We start from the raw sequence: 17,615 nt of genomic DNA on the forward strand, positions 1-17,615 counted from the left end.
GTTAAACCATTTTATATATGTATAACAATAAGAAATGCTTCTTAATCAGCAAATCATGTTACACTGAAGAATAGCGTAAAATTCATGTTGGAAGTAATTACATTTTAAAACATATTTTAAGTAACACTTCATTTTAAGTCCCAATACCATTATTAACAAACCATTAAAGGTCTTGTGAATTTAAAATAAAGTTCTTTAGATGTTAGTATCAGTATGTAAGTTTTAAGGATATCTATTAGCTAGTTTGCTCCAAAACAGTGACAAAATGTGCATTTAAAAAATATAACACTTATATAAACACTTATAACACTTATATAAACACTTATAACACTTATATAAACACTTATATAAAGTTTGTCACTTCCGTCTAAATGGATTAAGGATTTTTTGCCACATCATACTTCAGTTTCTCATCAAATCTTGACCAATCAAACACTCTCTAGAATCTGACATGCCCCACCCCCTTCAAGACGCTTCACATTTGCTTTTGATTTGATGCACTTGCAGAACTGTGATAAAAACTAACCACTATTGGCTGTTTTTAAAAGGGGAGGGGCTACTTTATATCCCACCCTCGAATAAGGGTGCCCCACCCATATGTTTCTGGACACCGCGAAATACGTAGCCGGGGGTACGTACGGCTGCATTTCATTTTTTTAAGCGAACGCTGCGGGGCGGTGTGACGCCGTTCCCTTCGGCGCTCGCCGGCCGGCCAGCCGGCAGCTCGCCTCCGTGTGGAGGGCTTTCCCGCTGCAACCAGTTTGTCCGGTTAGCTCTTCGTGTACTCTGGCGGACTCGAGGCGCAGAGAGGGCTGACCACGACGACGACGACCGGGTTCGAGTCCGGGGAAGAGCGGTTCCAGAAATCAGGTAAGAAAACAAAAACAATATTCAAAAAATGAAGCGAACAGGTTCGTCACAGGGTGAGAATGTGGTCAAAATCCGAAAACGTGGTAAAAATCAGACGAGGGCTTTTCTTTTTCTGGACGGCTTTTGTGAATCGTCGTTGGTTGGGTTTAGGGACGGAGGAGGGTGGGTCAGCCGATTGGCCGGTCGCACGGTCAATCATTCTGTCATCCAGGCAGACAGGCGGAAGGTCGTTCGACAGCGGCCTCTAGCGGGTTTACGCGAGAACGGCGCGGGAAAAAGCGCGCACAGCGGTCTCTCGCGGACTCGCGAAAACAAAAACTGCACAAATACGTACCTCCCGGGACGTATTTCGCGGTCTCCAGAAACGTCCCCGGGACTACGTTCTCAGAATGAGCCTGGGTTGCATATGCTCCACCCATCAAATAAAAAAGCACATTTCAAAGCACTTTACGAGACCTTTAACTAAGACATTAGCTTAATAAACTACTAACTAATTTAGGTTTTGGGCAGGATTAGGGATGCAGAATAAAGTCATACTTTAAAACTATTATTAAACAGTTAATTTCTTAATAAATAAGCCAGTAGTTAACAGTGTGAATTGTCAGAATCTAAAGTGTTACACATATATTTTTAAATAGAAAGTTATTTTTACTTTTAATAAAATTACTGTTTTCAAATAAATATAGTCTTGGTGAACATAGGAGACCTAATATAAAACACTTTTTAATGCAAGCCAGCTTATTCTTTATTTGAAATCCTCAAAAAGGGCACCTTGGCGAAGGCATCTCTGGTGTCTGTGGCCTGTTCTGAGCTGAGAGGTTTAGTGACCATCTCTCTGTTTGTCATGAAGGAGCGATGGGTCAGACTCTTATCGAGAGCAGCATCATCCACCTGCACAGTGACAGGAGACCACAATATGAGATACTTTCTGCAGACAAACATCTGATTACATGCTAATTATTTGAATATAAAGTGTTTAAGATCATCATTATCCGTACCTCCAACAACTTGGCAATTACAGAGAAGTGACTGGAGGACAGAACGTCACAGCTGTCCATGTTATTCATTATAGTGCCTGAAAAAGGTGAAGTCAGTCAGGTTATTGTATCCAATAACATCAGTTAATGGGAAGACAGTTTCAATGATATTACTGTTACAGGAAAGCTAGAGACACTGACTCTGAAAGTCAATATTGCCCATGTGGAGGATGGCAGCGAGTAATTTGAAGATTTCCCAGCAGTCCCTGTCTGAGAAAGTGAGGACCTTCAGAGCGGAACGAATCCGTGCGAACTCATCAGCATCGTCCCGACCATCACAAGTCAAACAATCCCCCTAGACAAATATCACAAGAGTCAAATATTGTTTTGTGTCAGAGTCGGTTAGAATTAGAGAGCAGGAGTGATGCTCTCTGAATATAAGGCACACAATTGGCTGTTAGTTACTAAGGCAACAGGAGATGCAACATGCGCGCGAAGGTGTATATTGATGATGCTATGACTGAGTTTGAAATCATGGAAGTAATTAAAAAAGTACAGAAAGCTAAAGTATTCAAAACTTATTATCATGGTAATATGAAGAAGAGTAAAGCTGAAAGCCTTCAAAGTAAAACCATAGAGCTGAAGAAATTGCTGATGTGAGAAATGTGTCATGAAAACAGCAGAGCTTTTATTACGCCACAGTCTTTCTAATCATGATTACTTGAGGAAGAAGTGACACTGTTTTATCATACTATATGCATTTTATTTCTGTTATAATGCTGCTCTGTGCAGTCTAATAAAACACACAACGTATTACAGCATCTTGGTTTTTCCCAAGCGGCAACCTCCAGCTCTCCCTCTTGGAGCAAATACAGAAGTAACTGAAACTGCAATTCATCGAAACTCCGAGAGTCCTGGCTCCAAAATAGAGCAAATTTCTATTGACCCCACTGTTAAAATGACCAACTTTACAGCAGAAAAAAAGATGTTTACAGCCTGGTACAAAAAACGATTTTCTTTCATATAGCTATGATTATCCATCATGACAACTGTGAGGGGGTGAATTTTTTTTATAACTCATCCGTTTTGTTTATATTAAGTTATATTAAGTCTGCATAATTAAGGGCGTGGTCACTTGAATGACAGCTAGGTCTCGCTGGTTGCCATCACTTCAGCTGATTAGCCGCTGAACTCGGCATATACATCATATTTTTTTGTTTTATGTGGCTTTACACAGTCAATTGCCTTTTGGAATTATTACAATTATCAGATAATATGGCATGCTGTGTGCACATAATTGCGCTCGCAAACCATTCACGTTGCCTCCATTTCCCAGATGAGTGAAATTATATACTTATATACCATATCTATAAATGTATTTGCTTTATTTAAGATCATTTATCAATTATAATTTTCTTTAGACCTGTAATGCACTCCAGAATCAGACAGATTGATTAGCTGTAGGCTCTAGAATAGTCATCTGAAACGTTGTCATACAGTGTTATGCTTGGATTTCACAAATAGCCTTGCATTTACTAACACACACTATATTTTAAGTATTTAGAAGTAATTCGCATTTTCATCCTGTTGAAAAACATCGTAAGCACAATTTTAGTGATTCGATGTATTAAAACAGTGTTTTTAAAAGTCTAAACACTTTATTGATATAGTGTACAACCAAGCACAAGTGGTCAGAACACAAACGAGTCACAGGTAATGAAGTATAAAGCGTTTCTCCCAAAGAAAAACCTGTCTAAGCAAAATGCTAGCAGGCGTCTGTAGCTCCACCTCTTTGCCCTTGTTTGGTATCCCCCGGTTGGTGAGATGACACGCAAACGAAATGGCAACAGTTGGCCATGCCTACTTGTAGCTTCTTTTGCGTTCTTCAGAAACCTATGGGTGATGTAACGGATACTGTGTCCATATCTTTTACTGTCTATGGTTTTTCCCTGTTTTCTAAAAAAAACAAACCGTAAACCAAGGGTGTAAGATGTCATCAAAGTGGTGGTACAGGACATGGTCCATGTCACTATTTAAAATGACTTATTTCTCTGGATTTGAACATTCTTTAAAACATTTGGGATAATATAAATGTATTACATATTGTCCCTTTAATCTGAGATATTAAAAAATATTTGGACTCATTTGGAGTTATTGACAGCATGAATGCAGCATCTGAGCTATGAGGATGAATGCATCCGGATACATTTTGAAGTACACAAGTTTTTTTTCCCCTAAATGGACCTTTCGGACTATGAAGGTAAGAATTAAATACTCTATTTTTTTCTTCCAAGTGATGTGTTGTACACTGCCGTTTCACGCTGTAAAAAGTCAAATGAAAGTACTAATGTCTGACAGCTGGACCAAGCTATGCCTTTCTAATATCACAAAGAGCAGTGCTACCACTATTCCAGAGCTTGTTTTTCATTTCAAATCACAACAGAAATCCAAAAGCACAAACCTCAGTCAGGTAATTGAACTCTGATGCATCACCAAGGGAGAGAGTCTTCTTATGATCACTTTGCATCCCAGCTAACATACAGTAAAATATGTGGTAGTTCCTTTCCTGCGGTGCCTTAAAATAAAATAGAAAACCATTTATTTTATTATATTCATTCATTTGAACCGAATATTCATAAAAATCCAAGACTATATTATTTATCAAACATTCAACTTTTTATGAGCAATTTCAGATGAAGCTCATAAAAGCGCACTGCCAGTCAAGGGCTCTTAATGTTTGTCTTCCGTGCATAACATAAAACATAGTCTCACTTGATGACACACACGGGACTTCTCCAGCAGGTACTGCTCCATGTGAGCTCCCTCTATAACACCCTCCTTATTAAAGAAGATCTCCACATATTTCCCAAAGCGACTGGAGTTGTCATTACGAATGGTTTTGGCATTTCCGAAGGCTGTAAGACACAGAAGTGAGACCGGCTTTCTATGAAAAAAACTGAAATGATCCAGTAAAAAAGGAAGTTCAGCGCTCACCCTCCAGGATGGGGTTAGCCTGTATGATCTGCTGCTCGATCCAGGAGTGCTGTCCGCTCACGGCAGCCAAAAACTGAAGAATCAGCTTTGTGCTTTCTGTCTTTCCTGCTCCAGATTCTCCACTGTCACACAACACACATGCATTCATTTTTAGCAGTTGCTATTTATATGAAATTTATATAAATTTTAGTCACTTATGCCAAAAAAAACATTTATTTATAAAGTGTTAGATGATGATTGCACAGAAGGAAAGAACAAATTAATAGTTTTTTTAATAAATTTTTTTTAATGTTCATAGAAATTGCTTTATGCATATAAACTCTTTAAAGGGAATTGTTCACAAAAATTTTAATTAGTCACCCTTCATTTGTTTCAGAGTTTCTTTTTTATGTTGAACACAAAAGAAGATATTTTGAAGTATGTTGGAAACTGGTAACCATTGACTTCCATAGTATATTACTATATTACTTACAATGGAAGTCAATGTTTACAGGCTTCTGACATTCTTCAAAATGTTGTGTTCAACAAAAGAAAGAAAATTCTAAAGGTTTGGAACCATTTGAAGATGAGTAAACGGCTAATAGGCTTTCACTTTTGGGTTAACAATGTCTTTAAAAAACATGCAAAAGTGATTTATGAAAATGAATGATCTGTTTTTACAAATCAAATAAGTACCTGATGATGCAGCACTGGTTGCGTTTGTTGCGGCGCATGTTGAAGTAACAGCTGTCAGCGATGGCGAAGATATGCGGAGGAAGCTCTCCCAGTTTACGTCCATGATACTGCTGTACCTGGTCCGCCGTGTAGATAGGCAGCATCTCATAGGGATTCATCGCCACGAGAACAGAGCCAATATATGTCTAGACAGCACACAAATTGAGGGGGAAAAAAATGTAAATGCTTGTTTAAAAGCCCATCCCTACAAAGGTGAAACAACTGATGATGGAGAAGTCAAAAAGAGCAAATTTTGCAAAGTCATTTGCTACATTGAAACCACTGTCATGGAAAATTAAATGGATGTTCTTGGCTGGCGGAAGATGAACAAACAATCAAACCAAAAACTTGCAAAATTAGCCAGATCAGTAGTGCTATGCATCCCGGCCAGTAGCAGCAACACTGAAAGGTCGTTCAGTGCTGCTGAATGCACCATCAATGAGTGCAGGACCGAGCTAAAGCCATCTACAGTGGATTCAAAAAGTGTTCCTTTACAAAAACGTTTATTATTATTATTATTATTCTATATTATTATAATTATTTTTTATTGGTCTGTTGGCCAATTTAAAGGCTAAGTGTATGTACCTAGGCCTATTTAGAGTGCTGAGATGTTACAATGTTACAGAGGACTTATTTTATTTCTTTGTTCCAACTTCTATGTGGCCTATAGCCTACGTTTGTTATGAATAAATTATGTTAAAACACATTACATACACAATACATACATAGATACAAGTTTTAAAAACTTAATTATATTAATATATTAATACAACAAACAAAAAGTGAAAATCTCATTTCTAGAGGTAATGTAATCTGTTTTATTAATATAATTTAGTCAAAATAAAATACTTTCTGGGGTCCCCAACACATTCCAGTTGTGGTCTGCATTATTTACATTACGTTTCTTTAATTGCATGTGTTGTGAAAATTTATATCCACGTATTGTCAAACTGATGAAGATGTTTTCTTGCTGGACTCTTTTCACAAGCCTGTTATGACGCATTTAACGGTCATCAGCATCTTAAATCCTTGAAAGGTTTTAATATTAAATTTTTTTTAAAAATGCATGAACACTTATTTTTCTTCCATTCACTGCGCTCTAAGTTTTCCCAACTATGATGACTTTCGCTACTGAGAACCCGGAAATGAGAAAAGGGTCCATTCGTTAGTGTTTTTTTATTTGCATGTTTTTTTTCTTAATTTGCAGTGTATTCAAGCTCTCCCACCGTACATCTCAAGTTTAACTTAAAAACGTTTGTTTATATAACATTACTGCTCTTTGGGCAATATCTTGAGCATTATATTCATTCATTTGATGTATAACAGAATGGAGCAGAGGCTCCCATAAACATGCATAAAAGTAACATCCTTCTAATTTTCCTGGCAGAAATAATAAGAGTCCATAAAGGAAGAAATAACAAGTTTATACATTTTTACAACATAGGAAGAAGAGGAAAGTCTAGTTTATTTCAAGCTGATCATACATAATAAAAAATTATTACATGAGTATGACCCATTCACATTTTTCATCATTACAATTACAATAAAATACTACATTGAATTATTTTGGCCAAAAAAATGATGAGAAGAATGACTTTACTCACATAAATAATGCCCTGTTTGTGGCGCAGGAGCAGGTTTCTGAGTAAACCGGCTTCACTGAGGTCTCCCAGGCAAATCATGTCATTCACACCCTCCACTGATGTGGGGTGCATGGGCTTCAGAGCGGCCCGATCCCCCTCTGGGATCGAGTGCTCCTGGAGAACCAGCAAAAAAAAAAAACACACACACTCATCTGATTAGACAGTCATGACACTGAGAATGTAAAATACCCAGATGTGATAAAACATTACTGAACAATAATGGCATGTAGTGGAAAAGCTGGGTTAGTTGTCAAATGTCTAGTGAATATGTTTAAGGCTACATATATATATGGGTATATAGAAATGATGTCATTTACTGTGCAGACAACAGACAATATCAACAACAAAAAGCTAAAAGAAACAGGGATGCTGAGCAGCACATTTCAGATTTGTAAAAATGTTACATTATAATGTCTACTAAAAAAAAAACTATTAATCCATATTGCAATAATTATGATTGGTACACTATTAATGATGTCATATTTATTGTTATTTATGTGGCTCATACACAAAAACATTTTTTCTGAGCAATAAAATAATGACTTTTACACATTTTAGCGATGATTCAAAGGAGAAATGTAATTCAGTGTTAACAATAATTTATACAGCAAAAAAACTCAGTGTCAGGCATATTTAGAACAAGGTTCATTTGATGGCATATTGAAAGACTCAATTTAAAGGGATAGTTCACAGCAAAAATAAAAAATCTGTCATCATTTACTCATCTTCCACTTCTTCCAAACCGTTTTTAATTTTCTTTTTTCTGTTGAAGACAAAGTGAAATATTCCGAAGAATTTTGGGAAACACAAAAATTGACTTCCCTACTATTTTTTGATCCTACTATGTTAATTGCTGATTTTTTTTCCAACATTCTTCAGTATATATTTTATTTTATGTTCAACAGGAGAAAAAACTTCATGAAAGTTTATGAGCACTTGAGTGTGAGTAAATGTTAATTTTCGGTTGAACTTTCACTTTAAGTATCACGATGTAATCTGAAAATACTAAGTAAATCTACATCTTGGTCATTTGAAATCTTTTTACTTTGCCACCATCCTATAAATCACCAGGTTTTACCTATTTGTCACCAAGACATTTTTAATAATTCAAAATACAATAAAATCTACAATCACTTAAGCTTGTTAGATATTTTTAAGTATCAGAATAAGCATCTTGTTTAATTATTTAAATATGTATTACATTGAACATTATTCACCAATTCTGGGACCTTTATTTCAACAAACTATTTGAAGTAAACGCTTTACTTGCATTAATATGATTTTTATAAAACAATTCTGTAGATTTATTTCAATGCAAAAACACCTAAATATCTTTGAGCCATATACAGTATCACATTTTGCTTGACTGTGAGAAAAATGGAGAAACAGTAAAATGGTGAGATTGTCTACACCAGGGGTGTCCAAACTCGGTCCTGGAGGGCCGGTGTCCTGCAGATTTTAGCTCCAACTTGCCTCAACACACCTGCACGGATGTTTCTAGAAAGCCTAGTAAGTGCTTGATTAGCTAGCCCAGGTGTGTCTGATTGGGGTTGGAACTAAACTTTGCAGGACACCGGCCCTCCAGGACCGAGCTTGGACATGCCTGGTCTACACGGACTCACAAACATTTCAATTGAATATGTGACCATGGACCGCAAAAACTACATTATGTAAATTGAAACGAGAAATTGAATATGGCAGCTTTCAATTGATGTATATTTTTGTTGAGATATGAGGATATTTGGCTGAAATATCGGAAAATCTAAAATCTGTGGATTACAAAAAAATCAAAATACTGAGACGCCTTTAGAGATGTCTAAATGAAGTGTTTGGTGATGCATATTACTAATCAAAAATTGAGTTTTGATATATTTACAATAGCAAATGTACAAAATATCTTCATGGGACGTGATCTTCGCTTAATATTCTAATGATTTTTGGCATACATTGTAAGAAGTCTTTTTTTGTTTTTGTTTTTACTATTACCAAAAATATACCCATCCAACGACAAGACAATATAAAACAAAATAAAAAGAAATATTTTCACTATCACAACTTAAATTCACAACTTGTTCCTGTGAACACAAACCAGCAAAAATATGATTATGCTGTCATTTTAGTTTAGTGGACAGTTTTAACAAATGACTCTAATATAAAAGGGTAATTTGAACTAAGAAAAAACTCAGCAACAAACACAAAACCCAGCGATTCAAAATGGCACGTGTGTTACTTGATGTTTCACTCAAAGCCTCAGGCAAAATAGTTTCTCATACAGTATAAATCATCACTTTTACCTTTCCATCATCGTCAATAAGGCAATACTGTCCACTGCCTGAGATCTTCACATAACCTCCAATAGGGACCCCAATGCTGGACTCAATCCAGACGTGGTCCCCCTAGATTCACATTCATATTAGCTTACATCTTAAAACCAAACACAAATCACAACCAATCCAAAGCCTGAAAAATAGCTCGATTTCACAGCAAACAAACAAAAAGTTGATAAATATATACACACCTTTTTTAACATCACCATTTTGCCAACCCCTTTTGTACCACAGGCATCTAATTCAGATCAAAACCCCCAAAAAGGCAAAGAAATAACCAGTTGTGAATGTAACACTTATTAAAAACTTGTAGAGCTAAAAACTAAACTCATGAATGGCAGTTTTACTAGATGCAAGAAGAAAAATGTAAAAACATACGTGTCCAAACGTTATTTTTCCATCCGTTTGTATGACAGAAACAAGGAAGTGTCCTAAGTGTTCATCACTTTACGACCCGTTAGACTTTGCTCCATCATGGGCAGATTATCACCATCAACTCCTGAATGGACGTCACCAACAGACTGACAGATTTTAGACAGTTTGAGTCAAGTTTCTATTCGGCTGAAATGCAAATAAATAATCAGTTAGACAATGACTTCAAAAACAAGAGTTTCTTAGTGACTTGAAGCTCATTTTGAATTAAAATTTGAAATCTTATCAAAAAAATAAATAAATTCCTCTATCCATTAACTACGCATGACAGGTGCCTTTTGGACTTTCACGCAAGAGGAAGATGGCACCAGAGAACAGCTTTATTAGTTGAGTCAGATCGGCTGTTAAGCAGTAAAACTGGGAGAATCCAAAAGAAACATTCACTGACATAAGTCTCTCTGAACAGATACTGGATCGCAATAGAGCATAAATTAAGGAAAGGTTTTAGTAATGACCATGACATCTCTCAGACTGATTATGAAAACATACAGGAGCAGAAACGAGGTCACAAAGTACACAGTTAAGGTTAACACAAATCCACTTTTATTTCCTGGAGGTCTGAGTTTTTATGGGTCTTAAAACATAAAGGGCTCGGCATAAAAAAAGCTTCAGTATTACTGCCGGTGCTTAGATAAGCGTAATTAATTGTTATGTTTGAGGAATGGTTGCGTGTTAAGTTCTAGTTATTGGTTTCCATGGAGATAAGACCTGAATGTAAACATGATTTGAACAATAAATGACTTAGCAAAGGAGGAACCAATAATTGAAGTGCATGGCAACTCTAAATGTGGTCACACCCTGCAAACTGATAACAATATTACTCATCTAAACATGCTACATTCTAGGAAAAGCATATTATATAATATAGTATAATATAGTATAATATAATATAATATAATATAATATAATATAATATAATATAATATAATATAATATAATATAATAGAGTATAATATAATATAATATAATAGATTATAATATAATATAATATAATATAATATAATATAATATAATTCAATATAATATAATATAATATAATATAACATAATATAATATAATATAATATAATATAATATAATATAATATAATATAATATAATATAATATAACATAATATAATATAATATAATATAATATAATATAATATAATATAATATAATATAATATAATATAATATAATAGATTATAATATAATATAATATAATATAATATAATATAATTCAATATAATATAATATAATATAATATAATATTATATTATATTATATTATGTAATATATTAGTATATTATATTATATTACTAATATATTAGTGCTGTCGCCTCACTGCAAAAAGGTTCGAGCCTCGGCTGGGTAAGTTGTCGTTTCTGTGTGGAGTTTGCATGTTCTCCCTGCGCTCCCGTACAGGTGCAGGTACAGGTGAACTGGGTACGCTAAATTGTCCGTAGTGTATGTGTGGATAAGTGTGTATGTGTTTCCCAGTGATGGGTTGCAGCTGGAAGGCCATCCGCTGCATAAAACAAATGTTGGATAAGTTGGCGGTTCATTCCGCTGTGGCGACCCCAGATTAATGAAGGGACAAAGCCTAAAAGAAAATGAATGAATAATATAATATAATATAATATAATATAATATAATATAATATAATATAATATAATATAATATAATATAATATAATATAATATAATATAATATAATGTAACATAGTATAATGTAATATAATATAATGTAATGTAATGTAATGTAATATAATATAATATAATATAATATAATATAATATAATATAATATAATATAATATAATGTAACATAGTATAATGTAATATAATGTAATATAATATAATATAATGTAATGTAATGTAATGTAATATAATATAATATAATATAATATAATATAATATAATATAATATAATATAATATAATATAATGTAATGTACTGTAATATAATATAATATAATATAATATAATATAATGTAATGTACTGTAATATAATATAATATAATATAATATAATGTAACATAGTATAATGTAATATAATATAATGTAATGTAATATAATATAATATAATATAATATAATGTAATGTAATGTACTGTAATATAATATAATATAATATAATATAATATAATATAATATAATGTAACATAGTATAATGTAATATAATATAATGTAATGTAATATAATATAATATAATATAACATAATATAATATAACATAACATAATATTATATAATATAATATTATATTATATTACTAATATATTAGTGCTGTCGCCTCACAGCAAGAAGGTCGCTGGTTCGAGCCTCAGCTGGGTAAGTTGTCGTTTCTGTGTGGAGTTTGCATGTTCTCCCTGCGCTCGCGTGGGTTTCCTCCGGGTGCTCCGGTTTTCCCCACAGTCCAAAGACATGCGGTACAGGTGAATTGGGTACGCTAAATTGTCCGTAGTGTATGTGTGGATAAGTGTGTATGTGTTTCCCAGTAATATAGTATAATATAATATAATATAATATAATATAATATAATATAATATAATATAATATAATATAATATAATATAATATAATATAATATAATATAATATAATATAATATAATATAATTTCAACTTTTAAACAAACTTAATTTAAATTTGCCTACTTATTAATACATTTAATATTTTTAAAATGCATTGTTTATTAAGTGACATTTTAATATAACAATTCAAATAAACGAATGTAAAAATGTCTATTAATTATTCCACTTGAAGGTGATTAGTTTATACACATTAATTTATACATTTATATTTTAAATTGGTCAACTGATTCTTCATTTTATTTAATTATCACTCATGGTCCTCCACAGATAAATAGGCTAATAGCTAAACGGCATAAGCCTTGTTGTGCCATCGAAGTAGATGCATCACGCATTATTAAGGTTACTGATTAATCGATTAATTGAACGTTGGTGTAAACTATGCTTAAGGGTCACAAGGTGGCTTAGTATCACTGACGCCTTACAGATTGAAGGCCTCTGATTTGAGTCTCAGCTGAGCCAGGATGCGTTTTTGTAAGTTTGCATGTTTTCCCTGACTTTGCATGAGTTCTCAAACACCCCAACTCATGTAGAATTGGTGAATCGGGCAAATTAAACTGGCTGTATGTGTGTGTGTTCGGGTGTGATTACCAGCATGTTTAGTGTGTATTCAAGCAAAGTCAGACATGTTGCTGGATGAACATCTATGTTGATCTTGGAACAATATTCCAATCAGCCAATCAGATTTAAGTAGAAGATTACAGTTTGCGTAAAATTTATAGTTATGTGCTTCAATGTCATTATTAGCCAACTATAAATCCCATTTGATTTTAGAAGTATTTCACAGTTAGGGTTAGATTTAAGGGTATACGGATTAGGTATGGATAACATTTTCAAACATTCAAGAATGATGTTCCAGGATTAACATAAATGTTAATCGCATCCTACTTGGCAAAATCACACCCACTAAAACACATGCTCAAGTAATTGGCAGTTCATTCTGCTGTGGTGACCCCTGATAAAGGGTATAAGCCAAAAGTTGTGAGTGAGAGTCTACTAAACTGGAAACTGACACTGTGAGCATCAGAAGGGGAAAGAAAGGTGATTTAATTGCAGCATGGCTGTTAGTACCAGATGATCTCTTCAGAGTATTTTAGAAACTGCTGCTCTACTGAGACTTTCACGCACAACCATGTCCAGATCTGAAAGGAAGAGAATATCTAGTTTCCTTTAGGCGAATATGTTAGAGGTCAGAGAATGACTGTAGGCTCGTTTGAACTGAAAGGGAATTAGTTTCAGTCGAGATCTACAGAAAAGCATTTCTGAACACAAAACATGTCAAACCTTGAAGTAGATGAGCTACAACATCAGAAGAACAGGGGCCTGTAGCATGAGACCAGATTAGCCATTTATTCATTCATTTATTTATTTTATTTTCGGCTTAGTCCCTTTATTAATAAGGGATTGCCACAGCGAAATGAATCATCAATTTATCCAGCATATGTTTTACGCAGCGGATGTATTTCCAGCTGCAATCCATCACTGGGAAACACCCATACACACTCATTCACACACATATATACTAGGAACAATTTAGCTTAATTAATTCACCTACATCACATGTCTTTGGACTTGTGGGGGAAACCGGAGCACCCGGAGGGAAACCCACCAAACATGGGGAGAACCAGCGACCTTCTTGCTGTGAGGCGAAAGCACTACCCACAGCTCCACCGCGTCGCCCATGTTAGCCAGTTACCAATTGGGTTTTAGGTACCATGAAGGTGGCTCAGCTCGGCTGCTTTTGCAACAAAGAGTGATTAAAATCCATCTGCCTTAATTTTACCTAAAACCCCAAATGTTTGCAAAGTAAACTAATTTAACTGGCTAGCCAGCTAATCCTGCTTCATAGTACAGAGCCCAGGCTAGTGACATTCCTATCAGATATCAACACCAAACTAGGAAAGATTGGAAAAAGTTTTCCCGATTTGAGGAGTCTCGATTTCTACTGCAATATTAAGATGGTGGAGACAGAACTAAAGTATAACTGGCTTGAGGACATGGATCCATGTTGCCTTGTATAAACAGTTTGTATGGTGGAAGCATTTTTTTCCTCACTATTGACCCATTTGGAAATCATTTACACGTCTCGGAATTACTGCAGATGAGGTTTGTCTATGACCACAGTCAGTCTATCCATTTTGTGATGGCTACATACAACAGGATAACATACTCAAAAGTGTCACAAAGCTCAGAGATCTCAATCTGGTTTCTTGATCATGAGTTCTCAAAACTCATGCGGCATCCACAGTCACTACAGTTTAATCAACAGATCACTTTGGGATGTGCTGGAACAGGAAATTCACATGATTGATACAGGTCTGAGTGATGCTCTCATGTCAATATAGACAACAATCTCAAATCAATAATCCCAACACATTTATGCTCTTTTATATGTCATGAAGAATTAAGGCAATGAGAAGTGCAAAACAAGTCCAACCCAGTTGAAGTAACATAACAAAACGCCCAGTGAGTCTATTGATATGCAGTCTAAAAATAACTGTTAACCTATTTTCAAACGTAAAACCTATTAAGTTGGTGTGCGATAAACAGTTTAGTGTTATTTAAGTGAAAACTGTTATTGCTATTTAACATTGTTTAAATCACGGTTTCTACAGGTTCTATCTGTATAGACTTTATTATTCTATTTAGACTTTAAGACCTTTTTAAGACCATAATGAATGAAATTTCAGACTTACACAAGGCTAAATGTTAAAGATGTTTCAATGGCTAAGTTAAAACATTAAAAAAAATTAAAAAACAGATATTATTGTAAAGAAGATAATTTAACCACATTAATAAGTAAATAGAGTTAATAAACAAGCGTTTCTTTAAACTTTTTTTGAAATGTATTGTTAGTGATTTGATTGGTGTTGGCCCAAATGCATGGGCGTTGCTAGGTCTATTTTAGGGGGGGGCCCCCTATATTTCTACTCAGCCCTCCTAAAACATTTGCGATTAACTCAAACTGTACACTAAATTATCGTCTCAGGCCTCTTTAAATTTGATATGAAAACAGCGAAGAATTGGGCTCCTCCCCGTCTTTTGTTTTTCATTTGATCAGCAAACCACAGCTGTGCAGAGTGAGAGAATAAGGTGTGTGTTTATCGATAGATTGTTATAATATCTGCTTATTTGCAGCTCTTTGCTATAGATACACTTCTATCACTTGTACCCCAATGTCATGGAGGAGCAATCGGGTTTCCCATCTACGGTTTCATCGGTGCTCACCTCATAATCACAGCTGTTTTCTCAAAAAAGTAGCTCTTATCGAACAGTTCGCTGTTTTAATTTCAAAATTAACTATCAATATAAAACACGTTTCTGTGTTAGTGCATGTGTATATATGTATGTATATAAACTGATTTTTCGATGGATCAAAAGAACCATATTTCTTTGGAATCAGAAGTTATTTACAACATTGTAAGATGTGTTTAATGCTACAAACGAACAATTTGCAACTATCTTTTTTTTTAAACAAAATTATTAACTACTTCTTCAAAAAAGGCTAAAACATCTAATTCAGCTGTGACAGTAGAAGAAGACTTGTTTTGGTGGGAGGACATACACCAGTATCAACATTTGGATTTCCCCGAGTTAAATTAGAAACAAACACACCACAGATAGATGTACAAAGTGTCTTTACTGTACTTCAGCAGCGGAGTGCAACATGAAATGTCATTCCAAATGAAACAGCATACAACACTTCGTCTTTGCCACAAATGACACTTCTTCAAGCAACTTAACTGGAAAAATAAACATAATATTGTTCATTGAGGAAGTAAACAAAACGGAAGGGGGCTTATTTTTATATACTTAGGCTTAACTTAGATACACAACAATCATACTTCTCTAATTCTGACGTGATGCGATTCTGAACATGATTCTCACCACCGTTAATGCTTAAATGACCAAAGAGCCCATCCAGAGAGTAGTATCTGGAGCAGCGCTTCTAAGACTGATGATACATAAAAACAATCCTCACACATCGACAGGCAGTGACGCAAGAACATAAAATGATTCTGACATTCAGACTCCGAAAAACCTCAGAGAAACCGCTTCCAGCAATCCAAACCCATGTTACATGAGGCACACAGAAAGGCACAATACTCCATTCACCAAAGCACCTTTAACGTTTCCCACAATACACATGTGGTAAAATACTTCAGTCTTTGTATACTACAATGAGGATGGTGTCATTATGGCTTCTCAGTTCTTATCGTTTTGAGTGCTACAACTCAAAATGGAAATCTTCCAGTACGAAGAACGGCCATTACCTAATACTGTCATTTGGTGTTGAATACAGTACAGATGACTGTCAAAATACTAGATCACCATTCAAGGCACCCAAATGAAATAGTGTTGAATATAATCTAGAACGTGAAGATTATACAGCATTGCTTTTACTGAGAGTTCACCCATGGATGCTTAAATAACTTTAAAATGGAATCAACATCCAAAAACCTCCCTAAAATAGTGACCCAGTTAAGGTGTCTTGATTGAAATGAAACATTTAGACGTTCATATTTCAGTGAAAATACTGTTAAAGATGTATGTTGTTCATTTAACACTGTCATTTCCTATATCTTCAGTGTGTGCTGGGAAAGGAAGGGCTTGCCAGATAGAGACGTCTTGCCATCGGATCAGGACTGGATGTGAATTATCTCTGGTAGAGATAAAGAGAGGCGAGAAGTCTTGGAGCAGGAGGTTTTCTGTGTTCGTGCTGAACTCAGTCCAGCACAGGTCAGTTTGTCTCACGCTCGGTCCTTGCGCTTCAGCTTGTTGAGCTTCTTAGTGCTGCTGTTCTTATTGAGCAGCTTCAAGACGCGCTCTTTATGGTCCAACACCTTCAACATGGAGTCTCGGGCTTCTGTGATCTGGTCCATCACTAGTTTGCAGCGCTGCATGTTGCCCTGTGAAGTAAAATATTAAGATTAACATCAACAGCATTGATACTACAACAACAACAATGGGGTCAATAATGCTGGATTCAGACAACACAATGTGAGTGAGGATCTAACTTGATGTCCCATTGTGATTTGAAAACAAAATTAATGACTGGATGAAAGAACTGATTTTTTAAATCTCATATAACA

At 34.8% G+C, this 17,615-nt stretch overlaps 2 protein-coding genes across 2 annotated transcripts in view; both read right to left on the bottom strand.

Annotated features, from left to right (window-relative positions):
- myo7bb (myosin VIIBb) overlaps nucleotides 1-10,020 on the bottom strand; it is a 47,239-nt gene extending 37,219 nt beyond the window's left edge. The window contains exons 1-11 of the mRNA XM_056475058.1: nucleotides 9,904-10,020; nucleotides 9,717-9,763; nucleotides 9,493-9,594; nucleotides 7,160-7,312; nucleotides 5,517-5,701; nucleotides 4,842-4,963; nucleotides 4,620-4,762; nucleotides 4,309-4,422; nucleotides 2,049-2,202; nucleotides 1,869-1,945; nucleotides 1,642-1,761 (exon numbers count right to left, since the gene is read on the bottom strand). Coding sequence (XP_056331033.1) covers nucleotides 1,642-1,761; nucleotides 1,869-1,945; nucleotides 2,049-2,202; nucleotides 4,309-4,422; nucleotides 4,620-4,762; nucleotides 4,842-4,963; nucleotides 5,517-5,701; nucleotides 7,160-7,312; nucleotides 9,493-9,594; nucleotides 9,717-9,734 — 1,188 coding nt within the window. The 5' untranslated portion in view covers nucleotides 9,735-9,763; nucleotides 9,904-10,020. The remainder of the gene's footprint in view (nucleotides 1-1,641; nucleotides 1,762-1,868; nucleotides 1,946-2,048; nucleotides 2,203-4,308; nucleotides 4,423-4,619; nucleotides 4,763-4,841; nucleotides 4,964-5,516; nucleotides 5,702-7,159; nucleotides 7,313-9,492; nucleotides 9,595-9,716; nucleotides 9,764-9,903) is intronic.
- A 6,123-nt stretch (nucleotides 10,021-16,143) lies between these two features.
- Nucleotides 16,144-17,615, bottom strand: part of sap130b (Sin3A-associated protein b) — a 36,184-nt gene continuing 34,712 nt past the window's right edge. The window contains exon 21 of the mRNA XM_056475072.1: nucleotides 16,144-17,432. Within this exon, the coding sequence (XP_056331047.1) occupies nucleotides 17,274-17,432 (159 nt within the window). The 3' untranslated portion in view covers nucleotides 16,144-17,273. The remainder of the gene's footprint in view (nucleotides 17,433-17,615) is intronic.

This window comes from Danio aesculapii, chromosome 2 (genome assembly GCF_903798145.1).
Source record: "Danio aesculapii chromosome 2, fDanAes4.1, whole genome shotgun sequence".
NCBI lineage: Eukaryota > Metazoa > Chordata > Actinopteri > Cypriniformes > Danionidae > Danio > Danio aesculapii.